Source organism: Adiantum capillus-veneris, chromosome 7, assembly GCF_014529385.1.
Source record: "Adiantum capillus-veneris isolate H3 chromosome 7, ASM1452938v2, whole genome shotgun sequence".
Taxonomy (NCBI): Eukaryota; Viridiplantae; Streptophyta; class Polypodiopsida; order Polypodiales; family Pteridaceae; genus Adiantum; species Adiantum capillus-veneris.
Genome location: NC_140937.1, coordinates 150551707 through 150575243, shown reverse-complemented (window position 1 = coordinate 150575243; position 23537 = coordinate 150551707). Strand labels below are relative to the sequence as shown.

At 43.6% G+C, this 23537-nt stretch overlaps 1 protein-coding gene across 7 annotated transcripts in view; it reads left to right on the top strand.

Moving 5' to 3' along the window:
* Nucleotides 1-23537, top strand: part of LOC147454806 (uncharacterized) — a 185805-nt gene that overhangs the window by 156443 nt on the left and 5825 nt on the right. For 3 of the 7 annotated variants that reach the window (XM_086516645.1, XM_086516646.1, XM_086516644.1), the window contains exons 13-20: nucleotides 2963-3029; nucleotides 3440-3532; nucleotides 9105-9164; nucleotides 9251-9307; nucleotides 9408-9491; nucleotides 9570-9653; nucleotides 9729-9812; nucleotides 11728-11774. In XM_086516645.1, the coding sequence (XP_086372771.1) occupies nucleotides 2963-3029; nucleotides 3440-3532; nucleotides 9105-9164; nucleotides 9251-9307; nucleotides 9408-9491; nucleotides 9570-9653; nucleotides 9729-9812; nucleotides 11728-11774 (576 nt within the window). Of the gene's footprint in view, nucleotides 1-2962; nucleotides 3030-3439; nucleotides 3533-3631; nucleotides 6222-9097; nucleotides 9165-9250; nucleotides 9308-9407; nucleotides 9492-9569; nucleotides 9654-9728; nucleotides 9813-11727; nucleotides 11775-23537 lie in introns of those variants that run through there. The other 4 variants (XR_015188699.1, XM_086516647.1, XR_015188700.1 and 1 more) reach the window with 4 other exon arrangements.

Sequence of the window (23537 nt, the reverse complement as noted above, 5' to 3'; positions counted from 1 at the left end):
GATTCCATTGTGCCTAATAATTATCACACTATCATGATTGACCACTATCTGGCCAAAATTTACGGATCTATCTTGGAGCATGAATTGAGTTGATGAGTAGAGACGTAGAAACATAGAGTGATGGAATAAGTCGGTTTCATGAAGATACACCTTGGTTGGGGATGGACGTTGTTGGGCAAACAAAAGATGGGCCACCTCTATAGCAATGTCTTCCCAAAAGTGCACAACACATCAAGTCAGCACGAAGAACACACTAAAAGAACTTTCAACAATCCACAACACCAAATATCAATGGTCCTTTAGGATTTTATTGGCGAACGCCCACCCAAAAGACCACCATAAAAGCCAGAAAACACTTGATCTTGCTTGGAATAACGACACACACCAAGCAATGCACTTGAGGAAAAGGTTTCCCCCTTCAAAAATTCCCTCTTTAAAATTCAGAGTGTACATACCCCACGAAACATGTAGGCTAGCTATACTCAAGTGACTTTTGACATGACATTTAGTGCCTTTTTAGTGCTTTCTGATTTTGCGCTCCACATCAATGATGGGAGCTTGATCATGTCTCACACGTGTACGATTTAGTTTGAATATGCCTGCTGGTGCACCTTTCAACTCTCCACTCAGTTTGTTGACTGTTCTAGCAATTTTCGTAAATGGCATCTCGACTTGTCCGTCATTGCGTTGGATTCGCTCTCAAGTCGCTAATCATCCCCTTGGAGCTAATATTGAACTTTGGTTGCCCATTCTACTGAACAGCCAACCCCTCTCTGCTACCATGACTTGAACCTTTGGTTGTTCCTTCGATGCTTCTAACAGATAGATGTGTGGATTGCCTTCGACCACAACTTTCCCTCCACCAAAGCCTCTACATTGCGAGAAGCGAATTGGATCTTTTAAACCATAACTCCAAAAGGGGTGCTTTAAAGCTTGAAATATTCTATGCAATCTCGGTAACAAAAGTGTTGAACATGACCAAATTGAAAATGTCACACAACTTTGTGCAAAATTGGCACAAACGGAAGGCTGCGCAAGCACGACTACATGTAAAAAAGGCTAGTCAAAGGCAAAGATTGGCATGAGAAAGCAAGAGGGAGATCCAACAACCAAACTTGAATTTCTTTTAATAATAAGTTGCCTTGAGTTTTACCAAGCCCTGAGCAAACTTTTGCAAGCAAACAAAATACGGAGCGAGCCATACATATAATCAACGAGAAGATTGATTAACAAACATGACTTGTTCACATGTTTACAAAAGGAAGATGGTGTACACAACAGAATTTTAATTTATGCATATACTATTGTTAAAGACATGGTGTGTATGGATAGTGATTTCTGGGTTTTGGGCCATTCCAAACGCAACCATGTGGCTGAAATTGTGAAACTCCATCTTAAAAGTGCCCAAAAGGGTCCCTCGTCGGCATGAGACCCTTTCTGACAGTTTTGAGACCTTTTTTGGTTCAAAATCCCGTCTTTGGGTGTTAGAATGAGACATATGGGAAGTCATTTCTAGAGTTTTTGGCCGGACGCAAAGTTGCGGTCAAAAATATCAAACTGTAACAGTTGCAAAAAGTTGTACCAATCTAAAGTGTTTTTGAAGCTTTTTGCTTCATAATAAGACATATGGATATTTACTTTAGGATGTCTCAATGCAATGTTTGTTTCTAGAATTTATGGGCATTTCAAACCCAATGACGGATGAAAATTATCAATATTGCCCTCTTACATGGTTTAACATAATGGAGACTCTATGATTTTGCACAAAATACTTTGCGAGGTTTTAGGTCGCTTCCACGTTTCGTATGTTAAGTGTCAAAACAAAGTGTATCCATGGAGTATAACTGTGAGATCAATGTCGTAATTTTCTATTGTTAGTTTATATTTCACTAAAAAATGAAGTAAAACATTCTAAAAATATACTTTATTGCAAATTAGATTCTATATAAAATGTATTTAGTGTAGTTTTTACTGTCTCTAGAGAGAGAGCTTCTTGGTCATTATCCAAGGGAATTCCTTCAATGTTGTTAGCATGCACATTAGTTAGTACAAGTAGTCTTTACTCTCCCCAAAGCAAGCTAGATGATTGGGTTTCATGTCATGAATCCGCAACATCTCTTTAATGGCAATATATGCATAAATTAAAATTTCGTTGTGTGCACCATCTTCTTTTGTAAACATGTGGACAAGTCATGTTTATTAATCAATCTTTTCGTTGATTATATGTATGGCTTGCTCGGTATTTTGTTTGCTCGGAAAAGTTCTCTTGGGGCTTGGTAAAACTCTGCTGCCCCCCTACTTGCTTATGACGCAAATCTCACCTATATACATGAAGCACCTCAAACAATAGACATACAGACACTTAAAAGTAACCCACAAGCTGGCGCTAGTCAAGCGACTTGCATGGCATGTACATGTGCTTGCTAAATTAAGCTAGAAAATCCCACAAAAAGAAAGCCCACACAGAACTTGCTACTGCCTCGCACACCCCTCCTTGCTCTACTTCGCCATCGCCCGCAGCCCCCCTGCCCTCTTATGCCTTGCTGCACTCACCCGCTAGTTGAAGACCTTCCCATGATGTACCTTTATAGAATGCAATGGAAGTGTGATGGTGGTCGGAATGCTCATAAGGCAGTATGACTACAGATGTGTGAGCTAGTGTAGTACGCCACACGTTGATAGAAGAAGATTGATCATCAAAGGTTGGTTAGTTCGAACTTGACAAATTGTATATGTGAGGTGTGGCTATATGAAAGGATGCATTTTCTGCCATTAATTGGGACAATTGAGGTCATGCACTTACGTTTTGCTAATTGTACCCACTGAAATTTTGCCATTGGACTTTTTTCTGAATGCATATAAACGAAATTTATCTGAACAAGTGTTGTATATGTAGTGACTCTCATCTGGGCATGCAAGCTAGAATTGCAGTTTATCTCAGCAAGTGTAATTTTTTGTGTAGATCAATTGAAGGAAGTAAAGCTGCTGCTGCTGAAGCAACTGTGGAACGTGATAAATACAAGACTTGTGTAAGATAAAGTGGTATCATATTCGGTGTTTCATCTAATTTGTTGTAAAACTATCCTTGGAACTCTTTAGTTCGAAAGTTAGCCATGAACTGGAAACTCGATATTATCATTGGTCATACAAAGCGCTATCGCTAACAACCAAGACAGGAAATTGAAGGTTACTTTCTAAGTTACTTTGGAGACATACACAAATAAAGAGGAGATAGGATGTTCTAGAGACCCTAAAATCATAGACAGTCTACAAATAGCAATGGAATTGCATCAGAAGGCCGAAAACCATAGACATGCACCTTTTTGAAGCAAAGAAGAACAACAACTAGACACTAACGCAGTATTTTCAATAAATGCTATTATAGTCTCTGACGTCTTCCAGACTTTTAAAAGACATTGGTTTACTGTATTTTTTGCAGGTTCAAGCGTTGGAAGCTGAATTACAGAAACAGATGGATGCTCTGCGTCAAGTGACCTTGAGGTTCGAAGGAGAAAAAGCTTTCCTTCTGAAGGTAAGGTCAAATTGCAAAGTGATCTCCAGCAGCACTCTGCTAAAAAGAAGTTATTCTGTATAACTTCGTAAAAATATTAATCTTACCACGTTGTCCTAGGTTCTGTTCTTGGAATGCCTTAAGGGCCCCAATACTGTATGTTCCATATACATTGGTTGGTACTTTTGTGTGGTGCACATTTTTTGTTTGCCAGGGTGCATTGATCTTTAGACAGAAGACTAATACATACCAGAGCATTTGAGTACAGATATGGAGGATCATTATCTACACATTAGGGGAGAGTGAAAGCAACCAGTTACTCTTTCTCAAGACATGGGAGCAAAGGAGAGTGTCTTTTGTTGATATTTGGTTCTCATATCTGATATTTGGGTAGATGGGATCTGAGATGGGAGCTGCTATCCTAATTCCTTGTGATTTGCATGCTTCTCTTTCAATGATGCTTTTGTTCATAAGTTTGAATGTGATAATAGCTAGCTTCTCAAGGTCTGGTAAGGGCACTTGTATGTCAGATATGTGATGAGGTATTGGCGAAAATAAATTAGATCCCTCCATGTCAGCAATTTTTCTAGATGATCTGAGTTGAAGGAGGCTGTCTGGTTGATTGGGTTTCAGCCCTCTCTATGGTTTTTGTGTGAAGAGTAACAGGACTTAAGCAGGCTGCTGTTTAATACAAAAAGCCTGCCCACCAAAAAGGCCTGCACAAATACAAAATATAGGTGGAAGGGAATGACTGGTGGGAAATCTTATAAAAAGTGTTCAAATTCAACCAAACTAGATGTGTGCCGACCAAGGATACCAACTTTAGAGTAATTTTAAATCATGTGGACAAGTGATTTGAAAGCTGCAAAGACGTAAACTCTACAATTTGGAGCGCTCAAGCTGAGTGAAAGGAAGACTGCTAATGAAATGCAAGGTAGGTACTAGCGTACAGTTGTTCTTGTGTACAGTATCAGTCATAGGGCCCCTCATTATAGATACATTTTGACTACAAGGGTTTGCATTTACATTGGCATAATCATAATCATGCTTCACTGCTAAAGAACGACAAAATTGGAAGCAAAGGCAACCCCAGCAAAAGAAGATAGAGCCCTATCCATTTCCAATTGTTTAGCAATTTCCTTTTGCAAGATATCCTCAAAGGAAGCAATTTTCAATTCTTATGAGAAGAAAACAACAATACATGACATATAGAACTGTCTTGACCTTTTAGACAGACGCAAGGAAAACAACGTTTATCTGCAAACACAACACTTAGAGCAACACCAGTGAGAAATAAAAGAGGCGGAGTTCACCTCTGTGATGTGCTGGCCCATAAAGGTAGGTGCCTCTGCCGGTATTTCTTTCCTTATTCCTTCAGAAGATAGTCACAATTGCTCTCTGCTCAAAAAGTCCACACACAGATACTATGTTGTAACTTCCAACCTGACATGAAACGTTTGGAGGTTTGGCCGTTTCCAGGTATTAAGGTTTTGAAACGTTCTGCTTCAGGGCATAGGAAAAACGAAACAGCTTCTGTAAATATGTATATATATGTAAATAAATAGACAAGTGTATGTATGTTTGTGTGTGCGTGCGCGCCTGCACGCGTGGATGGATGTTTGTATCTATAGCTATGAATGACATGCATATCCATGACTCTAGACTCCATACAGGTTTTTTATTTTCTTGGAGGTTGTGTGTTTCGTAGGTTTTGTTGGAACGTTTCACGACTCTCGATGTTTCGCGGTTTTGTACCCATGAGACAGGGTTGTTTGTTAGACTGAATGTAACAGGCACGTAGGAAAAGCCCAATGATCAAGAAAAGCATCTGTGTGTGGCTGCTTTTCTTTGTGGACTGCTCCATCAGCAATCGTCTATTTGTTTTTGCCACGTCACCATTGCAACCAGGCTGGGATTTTTTTGCCATGCCATCACAACGCTAGTGTCATCAATCATATACCTTCCTCATAGAAGCAGAGTAATCGTTCATGATTTTACTTGTCAAAATCAAACTCAATAACACAGATCAGTAGGCCATGACTCTATGCAATCGGTTCATTGTTGTCTCGGCTATAGTTTTGTCTTGAACTAGGTACAGATATAGCATAGATACCACATAATGAATAAGAGACATAGAGTAATGGAGCTCAACTTATAGAAGCATTGGCCCCTCAACGAGGCACCCTTGGTGGTATTTCTTTATTTCGTTGACCACCTTGGAAATAAAGCAATAGTGTGATCTTCAGGTCGCTTAGGAGGTAGCTCACCCAGAAGACCTTCTGAGAAGCATTACCCCATGAGACTTGAGGAAATCGAGACGCTATGACTCTTAACACAGACAAATGAGATAAACACTCGTCTCTGTGACATTGATTGAGTAAGCAGAATTATGTGATTTCATTAGTGCAAACACTGATACAAGAGGAATAAACTCTTCTTTAAATTTTACATCTGTGACTAGATCCTTGCCCTTTCCCTTCTTGCCTTGAGGCCCCCCTAAGTTCCATGGGCTAGGCAAAGATTGAGGGGTTTGAGCTTGGTAGCACGATTTATTTGGTTGAGCCCAGGGAGTTGGCTCTACAAATGAGAAGCCATTGGCTCTTCCCGCACCTAACATCTCTAGGAAAATTTGATACATCACCCAGGTGGGATCTCAACCCATGTCATCACTGCGATCTTTTAAGTTGCCACGTTACAACCTTTGTTCATATATACCCCCCCCCCCCCCCCCCCCCCCCCACACACACACACACACACACAAAAGGAAGAGTAATTGCCTGCGATTACACGTGCAATTCAATTCGATTCTTTAGCAGTCACTGCCTTCATGCATACATACATGCCATTGACCATCAACATCATATATTACTTTCTCTAGCATGTATCACACTATACAGTTCCACAATCAGATTTCTATCCAATTATCTCATCCTCATTAGAACTCTATATATGCTTAGCATAGCAATATTAGCCATCACACCAAGAGCACGTTGATCTCTCAAGGTGTCTAGATTCAATAAGACCATATACCCAGTCTATCTCATCCAAATTGGAAATATTGATGCACTAGATTCATATGCTTCACAAAATGCTATGCAAATAACATAGATGCACAGATGCAGCTACAAAACATAAATACATAAATTTAGCCCATTTGGACGATGTTGAGACTGTAGGCTGCCCAAACAGAGTTGATTTCCAATTACAACCAAACAATCCCCAAATTGCAACTTGCATCATTCAGAGGTTCCATTTACAACTAAATGATGGCCAAACTGCAACCTATCCTGTCTAAAGGTTCCAAGTACAACCAAGCGATCCTCAAACTGCAATTTGCGCCGTTCAAAGGTTTCTATTTACAACTACCTAGACTGTAGTCTGTGCCGCTTAGAGGTTCATCAAACAACATTGCAAGTAGAATCAAACAAGCTGTTGGGTATCAAAACAAGGTCAAACAAGGTTAAATCTAGTTCAGACAGTATTCAAAATTTGAAACAAGTGGTTCTTATCATTGCATAAGATTGAATCTCCATCTTCCATGCTCTCAAATGCTTGTAAATCCATCTTTTTTTTAAAAGCCATTCGAAGCTTTGCTTCGACTAGTTTTACGGGATTGCGCCCACTCACCCACACCCTTATGTCTCAAGGGAACGATAGTGGGTGCTCTTAAAGCCTTCACCTTTACCACTAGGCCAATTTCCTTTCGACAAGCTTGTAAATCTATCTTATTCCATGCTGCAGAAAATTAGGATTTCTGCAGAAAATTTCAGCATGTGTCAAAATCATGTTATGGATGCTCTAGTTATTTGTTTGTAGACAATAGCTAGCAAGATGGAATAAGATGCTTGTAAAATGCTCCAAAACATGATTTTGACACATGCTGAAATTTTTGCAGAAATCCTAAATTAAAAAAAACAATTGGAATCAAAATCGGATAGCGTGAATTTGTAGGGCAAGAGGATCAGCTTTGACTTCTGCCGCATGTCCAAATTCTCATCTAGATTTTTTAGAGGTCTCTGAAACACAAAAATTGTCAAAAAGACATCATTGTAGGACAGAAATAAACTCCTGTTTCTTCATCTCCACTTTCTGTTGTCATTTCTTCTTCTTCTTTCAACTCCATCACTTCCTGTTATAGGTTATGGAGGACCAGTTGGCTTGTCAGAACAACAAACGATTGATGCTTTGATACCATTGTATTGTAGAGGGCACCACGTGCCAAACATAGAATAGAATTGGAACAACCTTCAACACTTCAACACAACTTGAAACTGAAAGAGAGAGAACCCACATAGTAGACATGGAGTGGCAGAGTTCCACTCCGAGAAGCAATGGCCCCAAAACACTGGCGCCCCTTGCGGTATTTCTATTATTATTGATCTTCAGAAGGTACAACTGTTAGGAGGAGCCCTCTCTTCAATCTGCAACTACAAGAATGAGAGGAGCCTCCTCTTAGGCTCATATTTAAAGGCCACTGGCTTGAAAAGCATCCGATACAAAAAGCTTGCGCTGTTTCAAAGCGTTCGTCAAACTTGGCACCCAAAATCTCTTTCAATCGGGCGACCCAATTGCCATGTCAGCATCCATAATTCGTGGCACGTTTTACGGATGGCGTGCAACCTGCCATGTTATCAAGATAAAGTGAAAATTTTTGGTCGAGCAAACCCGTGGACATGTAAAACAGAATTTATTTGCCTTTGACCCTATCTCAAAGAGAGTAAGAGTTTCCTGATCTCTGATCTTTCCCTGGGCTGTGCATAGTTCTGAAGATTCATTACCTGGTGTCAGCAGATTGTGTGACACTAAGCTGGCATTGGCCTTGGCTTTCTTTCCCTTCATCTCTTATATAACTTTTGATGTCTACCAGTTCTTTCTCTGAGGGAGGGCATTGAGCTGATTCATGCCCCACTTCGTCACATGTGAAGCATTCAACCATTTGTGTTTCTGCTCAGCATTCCTTGGTCCGTATCTGAACTTCCTTCTCTAGAACAAGTTCATTTTTGTTGGATTTGGATTCTTCCTTGGTACTAGTCTTTGTAGTGACGACAATGAAAGTATGAGTAAGGAATAACCATCCTGAGCATGCACAATCATCACTTGGATATTGTTCCTTCTGTTGGAGACATTATGTTTTGAATTCAAGAGGAGGAAAACAACAATATATGTCCAACTGCTCATCTAGGGTGACATGTCTGAATGTAGCAATTGGTAGATAAGCATCCCAAAACTTTTTGTGAATTTGCTGTAACTGTGTAATGTCTCTCCCTTCTCAAACCAAAACTGGTTCCATGCAGAAAGGAAATTGACTTCCAAGGATTGCGTTAATTGTCTCTCTCTCTCTCTCTCCGATAGTATGTTTGTTATTTAAACGTTTAGAGATGGAGTGGAGCTTGAGTTTTGAGTTCTTAAAGAGCCCATGCAATTAGTGCACAAATATTTGTTGTCATGGTGCTGAGCAGTGTGTTACTACTTTTCCCGAAGATTGAAAAGTATATTATGGTTTTGCAATATGCTTTGTTGCATTGTAGCTTAGTTGATGCCAACAGTGTTCAGGCTTGGAAGTGGTTAACTTATGTGAGGATGCAGACAACAGGAAGTTTCAGAAAGGAAAAGTACAGCCGACAAGCTATTAACTGAGCTGGGAACTTTAAAGGTTTGAGAAATAATTGCTTTCAATGCAATCTGTATCTTTCAGAGGACTGAAGGCATTTTTTCTGAAGTAGTCTCTCATGTGTGAAGGAATGCGTGAGGTCCTTGGAAGACAAAAACAACTGTCAGTTGAAGCAACTTGAACAGGTTAATGTAATTTCACTCTTGGAATTTTATGTTGACGACTGGCCAATACTGTTAAAAAAAAGTGGAGTTCATTCGTTTGATGAGCTGCTGATAGTTGCAGGAGTCTGACAAGCTGGCTATGTTGCAAAAAGAGAAGGAAGCAATAGCATGCTCCAAGGCTGTATTGGAATCAGAAAACAAGCAAGTAACGTGATAGGAGTTCTTATAGCCTCTCATGAATGAAATTTTAGTAGGAGTCAGCTAACATTACCTTGCAAAACAGCTGGTAGAAATGAAGCAAGCAGCTGAGGAGAATTGTACTCTACTTCGCTCTGAGCTACAAGCTTCACGCATTTCAACAGAACAAGTAAGGCAGAACAGTAGGGCAAGGAACCAGTCACTTAAGTTTATTTATTGGTCCTGACTGATTACTTTCTCTTAGTTCGAAGCAGAGATAGCCCGCTTGAAGGAGAGGGCCGAACAAAATCAGAAACATGCTTCTGAGCTGCATGAGTCGTTAAAGAAGGTAGAAGCTTTTACTATTTTCATCTTTGATCTTTCATTATGGTTCCAGCCATATAATATAGGCTCTGTTTGCAGTCCATTTTGCTTTGTTACATGCAAAGGCTCAAATTCCCTTGTCAGGGGTGTCTTTTACCACTTTTGGGGCTATTTTGGAGTTTTAGATGTCCAAATCACTGGATACTTTGCAAGGGACGTTCTTTTGTCTGGTTGATACGGGTGCCAAAGTTGCCTTGTTGATTGTCACTCTCCCAACCTCCCAGTAACTTATTTCTGTAGGTGAAGTCATTTCTGACAGTTCCCTTGTGCAGACTATTCTTGGTGCCTTGCCAGACTCTTACCAGACTTTTGCTAGTAGTGGTGGGGACCTTGGAATTGTGGAACCAGGGTGCCACTTGTTATGAATCTCATGCCTCATTGATTGCGGGCTTTTCAAAGTGATGAACGCTTGCATACTTGAATGAACTTTGTATGTACATGAGAGTTCCTCCAGCAGCGTAGCTTGAGTCTGGGATACAAGATAGGTTTTTTCAGTTGTCCATATGGCTAGCACAGAAATGGAGGTTCAATTTTCCTAAGTATCCTATGGGTTTGGGAGCAACTTGTCCTAGGTTGCATTGTCATGCAGTGAGGACAGACTTCACCAGTCTCTGGTATGGAACCCTATGTTCTGCATGGCACATTTTCTTTAAGATGGCAGCCCCAGCTTTGATGGAGACTTCAAGCTCTCAGAGGTATTGCTGGCAGTCTCAAGGCCAACATTGATGGTGGGGACCTTGGAGATAACTGGGCTTCTCAGGGAACAGCAGCAGTCAAAGGTGGTTTACCGTTTAAGAGAGCATCTTTGAGTGGACCAAAGTGGTTTCTGGTATATGAAGGATGTGGTATAGATTTTGACCCCTTCAATGTGGTTGGGGAGGTTTGGTGTCTTTTGGGTCAAGGAGAGCCAACCATTGGCACATCTCCATTGGGTTCCAGGGGAGTGGGTTGGGTGGGGTGTTTTCTCCCATGAGGCAAGTATAATTGTTTATGGGGAGGTTTGGTGTCTTTGGGTCCAGGAGAGCCAACCATTTGATTCTAGGGGACTGGGTTGGGAGGAATGTTTTCTCCTATGAGGCAAGTATAATTGCTTACCAGGAAACTAAGACAGGATGAGCAATGATAACAAGCTTTTCTTAGTATAACAAGCTTTTCTTAGTACATGTTGGGTTGGTCCCACCTTGACAAAGACTGTTACACTCGTTGGCAATACAGGCCACCAGTATGACTCTTCCTATCACCTATGTATGCTATTGTGCTCGGAGCTCATTGTTGTATCGACAGAGAATCTCTTGATGCACCTTACCTTGAAGAGGGAGAAAGTGTAGCCCTTTGAGGCTCCCATGTTTCTTTCCTTTGGATTATTTAGCTTTTGCTCATATGTTTGGATGTACTGCAACAAAAGACTGTACTTTCAGCTAGCTTCCCTTGTACTGAGCTTGTGGACAGTCACCATGAAGCTTTCTAGGAAAACCTAGTCTTTTTCTCACAATTGGGCCCTTAGCCCGTACAGCAAAATTGGCAATTGTGCAGTGCCACACCAAGGAACGGATTTATTAAGGGATTGACGAAATATCTCAATTAACAAGTCACATCATCTGGTTTGGCAAATCCTACGTTTTCGCATAGGGACATATTTATTGTGTAATTTAAATGTTCATCCAATCTTCCTGTGTAAGGTTGTAATTATGTAATCAAGCACATGACTTTGGTTTCCTTTGCATGAAAAGCGCTAGTGTTGACTTTTTGGTTTTTACTCCGAGTAGGCAAAAGTCTAACTTGACATTATGATTTTTATTTAAGTGCATTCTTGATTGAGGTCATAAGAATTGTTGAGATATGCTTAACTGATTTGTAGTGCTCTTATCGTGAATGTGCAGACGGAGGAAAATTACAACTTACAAATTGAAGAAAATAGAAAAATTTGGTGAGTGCTTTATGGGGCAATCAAGTTACAGTTTGGGTTGGGGTTGGTTGTTATTTTTGTTCTCTTAGGTCAGTATGCGACATCGTTATATACGGTTCCTGGACAGGAACCCCTTCCAGACCCTATAGAGCCATGCCCAGCTACGAGCACCTTCTTTACCACTGGGATGGTACAGAGGGCCATTGACAGGATGAGGACCGGGAGGGCATATGATCATGACGGTCTAGTAGCGGAGCACTTTATACATGCTAGGGATATGCTGATGGAGGTTCTTGCAGTGTTGTTCAGTCGTGCCATGTGTGAGGGGTTACGTGAGACTTGGAGGTTGTCTACTATTGTGCCTATCTTCAAGGCAGGGGATCCTACAGAGCCTAGGAACTACCGCACTATTATGGTTGGACACACATTGGCACAATTGTATGCATCCATTCTTGAGCAACGCTTGAGTATTGGGGCAGAGGATAAGGGGGTACGGGCAAAGGGTCAGGCCGGTTTCAGGAGGGGTTTCTCCACTCTTGATCATATTTTGACACCCAGAGCCATCAATGAGGAGGGCAGGTCACATGGGAGACGGATTTATTGTAGCTTTGTGGATTTCTGCAAAGCATTTGACATGGTACCGAGAGCTCGATTCATGCGCAGACTACAGGAAATGGGGGTGCCCATAGAGTTGATCTGGGGGATTATGGCTTTGTAAAGATCCGTGATGGGACATGTACGCACTCCGGAAGGGGTATCTGATTTAGTTCACTCTACTATTGGGGTGAAACAGGGTTGCCCATTGTCTACTACTCTGTTTGGTATGTATGTTGATGAGGTGTCTGATTACATTGACAGAGAGGGTGACAGAGGTGCCCAGCTGGCAGGGACGTGGATCCCATTGTTGTTATATGCTGATGATATAGACTTGATATCTGACTCACCAGAGGGTATGCAGCGACATTTGGATGCACTACACAGTTTTTCAGAGGATAGTGGATTGTGTGTAAACCTTGGTAAAACCAAGGTTATGGTGTTTAACACCACACCAGAGTGTATCAGGAAATCAGCAGCTACTTTCACATATGGTCGGGAGATAGTGGAGTATACAGATGCGTACACTTACGTGGGGGCAGTCTTCATTGGGCCGAGATTTTCTTTGAGAAGAGCAGTAGAGATTAGACTGACTAGAGCTTATGCGGCTTTGGGAGGACTAGAGAGGATGTGTTCGCAGGTTCAGTTTCAAGAACCTAGGACAAAGCTATGGCTCTTTGATACTTTGGTTGCATCTACTATGCTATATGGGGTGCAGGTTTGGAGACCTTCTGTAGGCCAGGATGGTTGGAGACGTATGGAGAGGCCCTTGGTATCTATGATCTCTCGGCTGACTAGAGCCAAGGCGTCCGTACCACATGATATCATTTGAGCGGAGTTAGCTGCCCCCCCCATGGAGATTGAGGCGCTTACCAGATCAGTCTCCTTTGTACACAGCCTATGGGATACTATCAGAGACAGATATGCCAAGCTGGCACTAGAGTTCTCCAAACAGCTAGCTCTACAGGGGGATATATCATGCTGGTATGCACAGATGGCATCATGGTTTCAGAAACATGGCTTTACCATGGACAGGCTGCCTCCTTTTCAGTACTCTCTACAGGCACCCTTGATGTCTCTGACACGGGTGGAGATTACTAGATTCATTCGTTAGGATCTGATCCAGCTGAACACGAGGAGGACATGGATGGAGCCGGTACAGGAGTTGGGCACGAAGATGGCTTTCTATAGAGAGCATCTTCTCCACTTCACAGGGGATGGGTTTGTGATTCGACCTAGCTATATGGACACACATCTTTCTCATGGCTTGCCTTGTGCCATTGGCCAGATATGCACATGCTCACATCAGCTCGAGATTGAGACTAGCAGATTTAGAGGGATACCAATAGATAGCAAGATATGCCGCTTATGTCATCTAGAGCCAGAGACGGGTAACATTACATATGTTATTGCACAGTGTACTATGAGATACGAGGCCGTTTTCATTGTCTATTCAAAGAGGGTTTTGGGCCTCTATCTAGGGTCATGAGCTATGGGGATCAGAGATGTCTCGGACTATATCTACTTGAGTTACACAGGCACAGAGACACTTTACTGAGGAGAGCTTGAGAGAGACGGTCCCAGAGACAGATTACAGATTTCTTTACTCTAGATATTGGACCCCCAGAGGAGCAGACACCATTGCAGAGCTCTGCCCGCACTCATACTACCGCTACTGGCATTCTCATAGACCGAGCATTGGAGCTAGGGAGATCTAGACGCCCGCGATTGAGGAGAGGAGCTACACAACATCGACGGAGACTACAGGAGAGGATTCGAGCCATACTCTCTCGACGTCCAGAGTGCAGATGAGTATGGATCTCCACCATATCTTCCCCCCTTCTTTCATTGTAATACACATTGTATTTTGTTTCAGTTCTTTTTTATTCCGGACATGGTATCAGATTCACTTTGTTGTAACGGCTTGGTCTCATAGGTCATTTTGGCCTTTTGAAGACGTTAATATATCATTTCATTTCATCTCCTCTCTCTCTCTCTCTCTCTCTCTCTCTCTCTCTCTCTCTCTCTCTCTCTGTGTGTGTGTGTGTGTGTGTGTGTGTGTGTGTGTGTGTGTGTGTGTTCCCTTGACATTGTACTAGAGTCACACATGGTTGTAATTTTTTGGTCTCATAGGTCATTTTGGCCTTTTGAAGACGCTAATATAACATTTCATCTCTCTCTCTCTCTCTCTCTCTCTCTCTCTCTCTCTCTCTCTCTCTCTCAGATAGGAGGATTATTAGACATGATTTCATTCACCTAGATACTAGGAAGACTTGGCTATCTCCGTCACATGAGTTGGGGATGAAGATGGCTTTTTATCGAGACCATATTCTCTGGACGATAGAGGATGGTTTATTTCACGCCCCAAGTATATGGAAACCCACAATCTCATGGCATTAGATGTATTGTTGGTCAACTACGCACCTCATCTCACCAGTTGGAGATAGAGATTGGCCGATACAGAGGTATACCCCTACAGGAGAGATTATGCGAGGTTTTGCGAGAGAGAGCCAAAGACAAAGGAGCACTATATGTGCAAATGCACAGCATATTATGAGATCCGTGGGCGTTTTCATTGCTTATTCCGAGAGGTCTTTGGTCCATTATCCCGCATCATTGATTACTATGATTAGAGGTGCCTAGGTCTCTTCTTGCTGGAGATCCATAGTCTGAGAGAGACCACCCTTAGGTGCAGTGGGTGAAGGTGATCATAGCTTTATTGGAAAGCATGCCTTCTACCTTGTCTCTTGTAGTGCGATGGTTCCCTCTCGTGCATCTCTCTCTCTCCTTTGCACATATGGCAATGCCCCACTAGTTGGGCTACTCAGATGACCATGTACAGTTCTATGGGTTTTATGCACGTTTGCCAAGGCAAGAGCCTTCTGAACAGGAACCGGATTAGCTAATTCCTAATCCCTTACAGGCAGGCATAGGTCCATCGTAAAGACTTGCAAAAACGGAGTTTCCCATTGTGTGCTGAAGCTCTTGAGACACACATAGACGTGTTTGCTCCGCTCAAAACGATCCAAAATAGAAAATTACAGCCTGCTGTGTTTATTTGCAAGTGTAGGGTTTCGCACCTAAACTGCAAGGTAACACCAAGGGAGCCTCGGGGAAGCCTTTGGGTGCTTGTACAGGGCTTTGGGCACTTGATAGTGACCAAAACAGGAAATTACAACATGCTGAAATCGACCTGCAGCTCACTGGAAGGAAATCCGTCCTAGACGTGTACTTTTTCCCTACAGGGGTTTTGACACTCTTATGTTGCTGAATTTGGGTTGAAAACCTGCTATTTCATCCCTTGGCAGGTTTGGAAAGCTTGGTGAGAGTTTGGTGAAAGTGTTCAAGTCGTTTATTTGCAATTGAATAAAGAAATACTGAAAGGGGAGCCAGTCTTTGGGGCCTAGAGGGTGTCATTGTCTACTTGGGAGCGTTGTAGCTACCAAGTCGTGGATTGTTTTGCAGTGTGAATCCCAGTTACAAGTTTATTTGTGAAGTTACTTTGTGTCGTTCAGTACAGGGAAAATTAGACGGTTTATTTCGGGTGAAAGCCAAAGTTTACCGCTCTTCAAAAAGCTGCAGGCCGGTTTCTGAAAGCCTTTGTGCCACATGAGATTATCAGAGCTGAGATGAGCGCACCACCAATTGTAGTGGAGGCTCTTGCTAGATCAATGTCTTTCATTCATAGCACATGGGAGCTACCACGCTACAGATGTGCATAACTCGCGCTTAGTCAGCAAATGAGTGTGACGATGGGTAGACCAGCCGACGCTCCAGCAAGGGCTCACACACAACTCATACCAAGCTGCAATTGCCGTTTGGCCCAACGATGAGGCGAGCAATTCTGATGTCGAGATGCTGGGCAGAGCAGGTGTCGGAGGTGACCTTGGGGAGCTTGGCCTGAATGTAGAGATAAATGGAGGTGAGAGACAAGTCGAGGGTGGCAATGTTAAGGGCGGTGCAGTAGGCGAGGCCGGAGATTGGGGATAATATAATGGATGGAGAAGTCTGATTGTTGAGGGCGGTGCAGACAGGCAGGAGGTTGAGGAGGGGCTTGCACATTGCACTGAGGAGCACCCACTGTAGAGAGCACGACACACTATCCACGCTACAGGTGCTCTCATTTTTGGCACGCCCGGTTGGCAGGAGTATAGACGGGAGCAGTAGGGAGAGGTACCTGGGAGAGAGAGATCTCCTCAGTAACAGGAGTGGGCGTACCAAGAACAACGGACCTCCCGACAGCCTCTGTCACTGTAGAGACGAGGACGGAGGTAGAAGAAGGACGTCATGGAGGATGCGTCACCCGAGTCTGGCTCTCTGAAAATGGTAGAGGTCGTAGTGTCTCTGCTGTATCTTTTACCACTTTGACTCTTTTCTTTTGTTTCCTCTTTTGATCATGTGTGCCAAGAGACTTTCTTTTTGCTTGCGATGGCAATGCTGCATCCTCATCCACCTCAAGAGGGTTCATGTGGATGTTTATCACCCAAGCCAATAGTGGCGCGGCAAAACATTGGAAGCTAGATTGAGGTGATTGCACTTGTGCTCTAAACCTTTTCGCTCTGGTCTGCAGCAATGATGTAAAGAAGATCTGATGAAACCCACAAGGTATGTTCTTGATTAAACAGTAAAGACCATCACATTGAGGGAATGTGGTAGGTACTTCGCATTTCCCCTTTGGTCCTTGAGCATCTCTCACTAAAAATTAATATCTGAATACTGCTAAAAGAGCTTTGTGATGCTGCAGATTCAAATGATCTGGTTCGAACAATGCCTTGCATACCTGTATGGTAGCAGCTTTGGAGAGCTTTAAATATGACCTAGTACTCGGCTACAAGGAGGGAAAGTTGGTCATCCCCATTGCATGTCCTAGACGTGCCGCTGTCAAAGTGTGTCCTCTGACTTTGCGAAAATTTTTCAACATTTCATGAATCATGCCGATAGGTATGTCATCAAGAAGGACAGCTTCAACTAGCGATGTTACATCCAAGTTGTCCAATTGGTCATGTGAGAGAACGTCTGTAAGAGATGGCTTGGACTGTGGATGTGAAAATTGAGGAAAAATTTTGTTTTGTTTTTGTTTTGTCAGGCCTAGCAATTTCATGACGGATCAAGTGACTCATTGCTTTCCTTTTGCCTTTTGGATCCTTCTCCTATGCACTTGAGCTACCACTATCTGAGCCTGAGCTGGAATCTGCATCTAATGCCGAGGCCTTGTAACTTTCGTCAGATGGGGCATTGGACATCATATCTGTGACCCCATGGCTGCTAGGATCCAATTCCGCTTCAGTTTCATAATTGGCCTGCCTGTGTGGTAAGGCCTCTTTCTCACCAACAGTTTTTTGCCTCCTGCCATAGCTCTGATTGACGGACTAGCTATAGCAGTATACTTCAAACCCCAAGAGCATACACAATTACCTCACTGCAAGCTAGCTAGATACTAGCTAGATATTGTCAATCTGCATAAGAGCATACATCAAAATATCCCCACAAATCATACATAAATCAGTATGCAGTCAGCCAACAATCTGTATACGCACTCCTAATTCCTATTTCTAGTGCTGCTGAAGATGTGTGAAATTTGCAGAGTGATGTGAAATTTGTAGATGGATACGAACACGAACGCTGGCAACTGTTGCCTGCTTGCAACTTGCAACGATGCAGCTACACAGGTTGAATAAGGTGTGGATCGAGGGGCGTGGAGGGCTCAATAGGCGGTTTGGTGCGCGAGGGTTGACAGTTGGGAAGAGGCAGGTAGGGCCGATAGTGGGAGGGCGAGGGGTAAATAGGGACAAGGGAGCGAGAGTTGGATAGAGACGAGGGTGAAAGACGAGGAGTGGGTAAGGGGGAGCAAGGGGCGAGGGGTGGGCGACGGCAGTATAGGGGGGCGAGGGTGAGTTAGGGGCGAGAGCAATAGGGACGAGACCTAGATAGGGGGGTGAGGGGTGAGGGCAGTATTGTAGGGGGGAGCAAGGACTAGGTAGAGCAGAGGCTGAAGAAGAAACTTAAGGAAGACCTGCAAGCTTAGGTGTAACAGGTGCAAAGCATGGAGTCAGAGCTGGTTGCAGATTATTTGAGAAGAGAGAGAGAGAGGGTCATGAATTTGTGGATCCTAGGCAAAAGCAACATTGGCTGCAGAGCAAGAAGAGAGCAGAGAAAAGGCCACGGAAGCTGTCTAAGGAGTTGGTGTTGTTTAGGGAACATCGTATGGTGCAAGTGCTTCTAAACCAAAAGCTAGCTGGAATGGGGTGTGGTTAGTGGTTGCTTTGAAGGAGGTGCGATAAGCCCAGACTGTGCCGAGGATAGCTTGAGCCCAAGAAGTTGAATGCAGGTGACAAGCTTTCCTGAGAAGTGCGATTAGCACTTTGTTAGTGCTCTCGGCTTGCCCATTTGCTACGGATGCGACCGGCTCGGGAAATGGAGCCCAAAACAAGGAATACAGTCTGCTATGGATTTTTGCAGGTTTAGGGTTTCGGCCCTAAACGGTTCCTAATACCCCCAGGGACCGCTGTGCAGGTGTTCTAGCGCATTTTCAGAGCAGAAAACGGAGAATTCAGCGTGTTACAGATTCTCGCCAGGTTTTGCAAAGTGTCCGTATGCGTCGAGAAAGTCACCTATTTTGTGGGGGTATTGTCTGTGAACCGTCCTAGTAAACAGTTATGAGCCGAAATCGGGCCAGATCATGTCATTTTCAGCCCAAATTATGCGGGGCAGCTCGTAGGAGATCACAGGTTTTATTCCCTCTTGAAATATAATAAAGAGATACCGAAAGGGGTGCCAATTTGTCGGTGTCTGCTCGGAGCATTCTAGCTTCCGGGCCGTGTGTGCTTTGAAGTGTTAGTTCCCGTCACAGGTTTTATTTGCAAGTTTCTCTGTGTCCTTAAGTCTAAAGTAAAGTTTCGGGTGAAATCCTACGTCTACCGCCCTACGGGCCGGTTCCAAAGGCTCTTGCTAGATTAGTGTTTTTCATTCATAGCACATGGGAGCTCCCATGCGATAGATATGGACGAGCAGCACTTGAGGCATCGCGGGTGTTGGTCAATGAGGCTTCATGTTGGTTTGCACAGATATCAGCTTGGTTGAGTTACATGGATTTAGTATGGACAGGTTGCCCCCTTTTCAATATTTCCTGGATGCACCATGCCTCACCCTCACACGTTCAAAGATTCGCAAGATTATCAAATATGATCTCAATCAGCTGGATACTAGGAGGACTTGGCTATCTCCGTCACATGAGTGGGGACAACAAATGATGGGTTTATCTCACGCCCCAGGTACCACCTATCTCATGGCATTAGATGGGTTATTGGTCAGGTACGAACCTCATCTCACCGGCCAATACAAAGGTATACCCCTAGATTATGTCAGGTTTGCAGAGAGGGCTTTGGCCCCTTATCCCACATCATGGAATACTATGATCCGAGGTGCCTAGGTTTACAGAGGGACTACTCCGGATGGCCCACCACATGTTACCCATTCACATTGTCATTGGGGCATCCTTATTGATGGAGCCATCCAGCTTGGCCACTCACGACGTCAGAGGATGCAAGGATCTTCACATCTTAGACGAGGTCTACATCGGAGGCTATGGAGCATCGTTGAGCGGCATCAAGCACGCCCCCAGAGAGCTGTCTATGGAGGACATTGAGGGCATACTGCAAAGACCCATGAGAGAGTTCATGGGATGATCACCATTGTATAATTTCTCAATTGTACACCTCATTAGCCCTCATGTTATTGTATCCCTCCCCATATGTTTTGAGATGTAGTATGTGATGTTGATGATGATGATGAGGAGGTTGTAAACCTACCCACTCTAGGTACCTCATTTTTTTTAAATGTTCCCAGACATTATACTACCCGCCTGCTAGGACTGTCCACGCCTTCTACAACCTCGCACCCAAACACCTTGAGAAATAAATAGTTCACTGGTTTACTTGTCCATGCCTCCTCTCGAACTCCCCCATCCAATGCTGTTGAGGGTGACCAATTGATTAAGTACATAGACGTACTTACTGCTTCCGCCCAAAGCTCAAGCAGTAGGCCTGCATGCTCGCTCCATGATACACATAGATGTAACCTTTTGGTCTCATAGGTCACTTTGGCCTTTTGAAGACGTTAATATAACATTTCATTTCTCTCGCCCAAACCTTTTGGAATGGTTGTAGATCACGCTCACATGTATTTTGTAGTAGATTTTACATACACTATTGGTGGATTTCTTCGTGCAGCACATCAGAGATAGGACTTCTATAGAGAGACAGTTGGAGTGTATACAACAAAGCTATATAGTCTCCTAGCAGACGAGAACCCCCATAGACCCTTGTCAAAACTGACCTGGATATTGAGAGAGATATACATACAGCGGCAGTTGCAACTTGTCCCCACTTTCAGCTTACTCGGAGTGCACCATCTAGGAGCATGCCTCAGAATAGTTGGTATGATGATGAGTGTTGAGAGACGAGAGCCCCGATACAGAGAGAGGTGGCTTTGGCCGACATCACACATTGACAGTCATGTATACTCTTTTTGACGCCTTATACGGCAAAAAAAGAGATCTTTCTAAGCTCAGCTTGAGAGAGAGATTTATTAGATTCTCTTGAGCCAAAGACTCTAGGGAGGCTTGTGGACTCTTTAGAGAGCACTCATCCTCTCCTGTTAATTCTTCTACAAAGACTGCACATAATATGTATCCTCTCTATACACGGTAGCAGAGCAGCTACCATTGCAGACTTATCGTAGCCCTGTCCTCCCACTTCTACTTTCTTCTCAGGAGAGATGGTGAGGTGTGCCTTCGACAGATTGCGCCAGGGAGGGCACAGGATCATGATACTATAGTGGCAGAGCATTTCATACATATTAGAGATCACATTGATGGTTTGTTGGCCGTCATGTTCAATAGGGCCATGTCTGAGGGATTTCTTGAGACTTAGAGTACGTCTACGATTGTACCACTACCTCAAGTCTGGAGATCCAGCCTTGCCAACTAACTATTGCACTATCATGATTGGCCACTCATTGGCCAAGCTATATGCATCTATGGTTGAGCTTGAGTTGAGAAGATTGGCAGAGAGAGAGAGGGTGTACGAGCTTCAGGGCAAGCTGGATTCTGGAAGGGATTCTCTACAGTTGATCATATCTTCACTCTTAGAGCGATCATTGAGGAGGGTAGTGCACATGGGAGGAGGATTTATTGTGGCTTTGTGGATTTCTGCAAAAGCCTTTGACACAGCCCCGAGAGCTAGATTGTTACGGAGACTACATGACTTGGGAGTCCCACAAGAGCTTGTATGGGGTATCATGGCACTCTATGAGACAATTGTAGGGAGAGTATTTATAGCATAGGGTCAGTCAGCCTGTTCACTCTATTATTGGGGGAAGCAGGGGTGCCCACTTTCTCTGACTTTGTTTGGATTGTAAATTGATGAGATTTCTAACCATATTGAGACTTCAGGGACTAGAGTGGAACAATTGTCAGGTACATGGATACCTCTATTGCTTTATGCCGATGATATTGTGCATATTTCGGACTCTCCATAGGGTATGAAGAGACATCTAGATGCATTAAATGCTTATGCACATGATAGTGGGCTGTCCATCAACCTTGGCAAAACCAAAATGATGGTATTGAATACCATAGAGCAATGGCTCACGAGATCAGCACCTACTTTTACATATGGATAGGAGATAGTGGAGTATGTAGGCTCCTCTACGTATCTTGATGTTGTATTCAATGGACCTACTTTGTCTATGAGCGGTGTTGCACAGGCAAGATTGACTAGGGGATTTGCAAGATATGTTCACAAGTGCAGTTTCAAGAGCCACACACTAAATTGTTGCTATTTGACACTCTGGTCACTTCTACGATGCTCTATGGAGTGCAGGTATGGGGACTTAGCATGGATCACCATAGTAGATCAGGGCGCGCACATATGATGGATGGAGATCCATGGAGACTCGAGAGACCACTTGTATCCATGATCTCTATGTAACAGGTTGGTCTTGTAGGTCATTTTGGCCTTTTGAAGACGTTAATATATCATTTCATTTCATCTCTCTCTCTCTCTCTCTCTCTCTCTCTCTCTCTCTCTCTCTCTCTCTCTCTCTCTCTCTCTCTCTCCTGACTAGAGCTTTTGCGGCCTTGGGAGGCTTGGAGAGGATGTGTTCGCAGGTTCAGTTCCAAGAACATCGGACAAAGTTATGGCTCTTTGATACCTTAGTAGCCTCAGCTATGTTGTATGGGGTGCATACATGGGGACCTTTTGTAGGCCAGGATGGTTGGAGACGTATGGAGAGGCCCTTGGTATCTATGATCTCTCGACTGATCAGAGCCAAGGCCTCTGTACCCCACGCTATCATTCGAGAAGAGCTAGCTGCCCCTCCTATGGAGATTGAGGCGCTTACCAGATCAGTCTCCTCAGTGCACAGCTTGTGGGATACTACTAAAGACAGATATGCTAGACTGGCCCTTGAGTCTTCCAGACAGTTAGCTCTTCAGGGGGACACTTCATGCTGGTATGCACAGATGACATCATGGTTTTAGACGCATGGTTTCACCATGGACAGGCTGCCCCCTTTCCAGTACTCTCTTCAGGCACCCTCGATGTCTCTTACACGGGTGGAGATTACTAGACTCATTCATCAGGACCTGATCCAGCTAGATACCAGGAGGACATGGATAGAGCTGCCACAGGAGTTGGGCACGAAGATGGCTTTCTATAGAGAGCATCTTCTCCACCTCACAGGAGATGGGTTTGTGATTCGACCCAACTACATGGACACACAAATGTCTCATGGATTGCGGTGTGCCATTGGTCAAATACGCACATCCTCACATCAGCTGGAGATTGAGATTGGTAGATTTAGAGGGATACCAACAGACAGCAAGATATGCCGCTTATGCCAGTTAGAGCCAGAGACAGAGCTACATTACATATGTCATTGCACAGTGAGTGTACTATGAGATACGGGGCCGTTTTCACTGCTTATTCAGAGAGGGTTTCGGTCCTTTCTCTAGGGTCATGAGTTATGAGGATCAGAAATGTCTTGGGCTATATCTACTTGAGTTACACAGATATAGAGACACTCTACTAGGGAGAGATAGAGAGAGACAGTCCCAGAGACAGATTACAGATTTCTTTTCACTAGATATGGGACAGCCAGAGAAGCAGTCATCATTGCAGAGATCGGCCC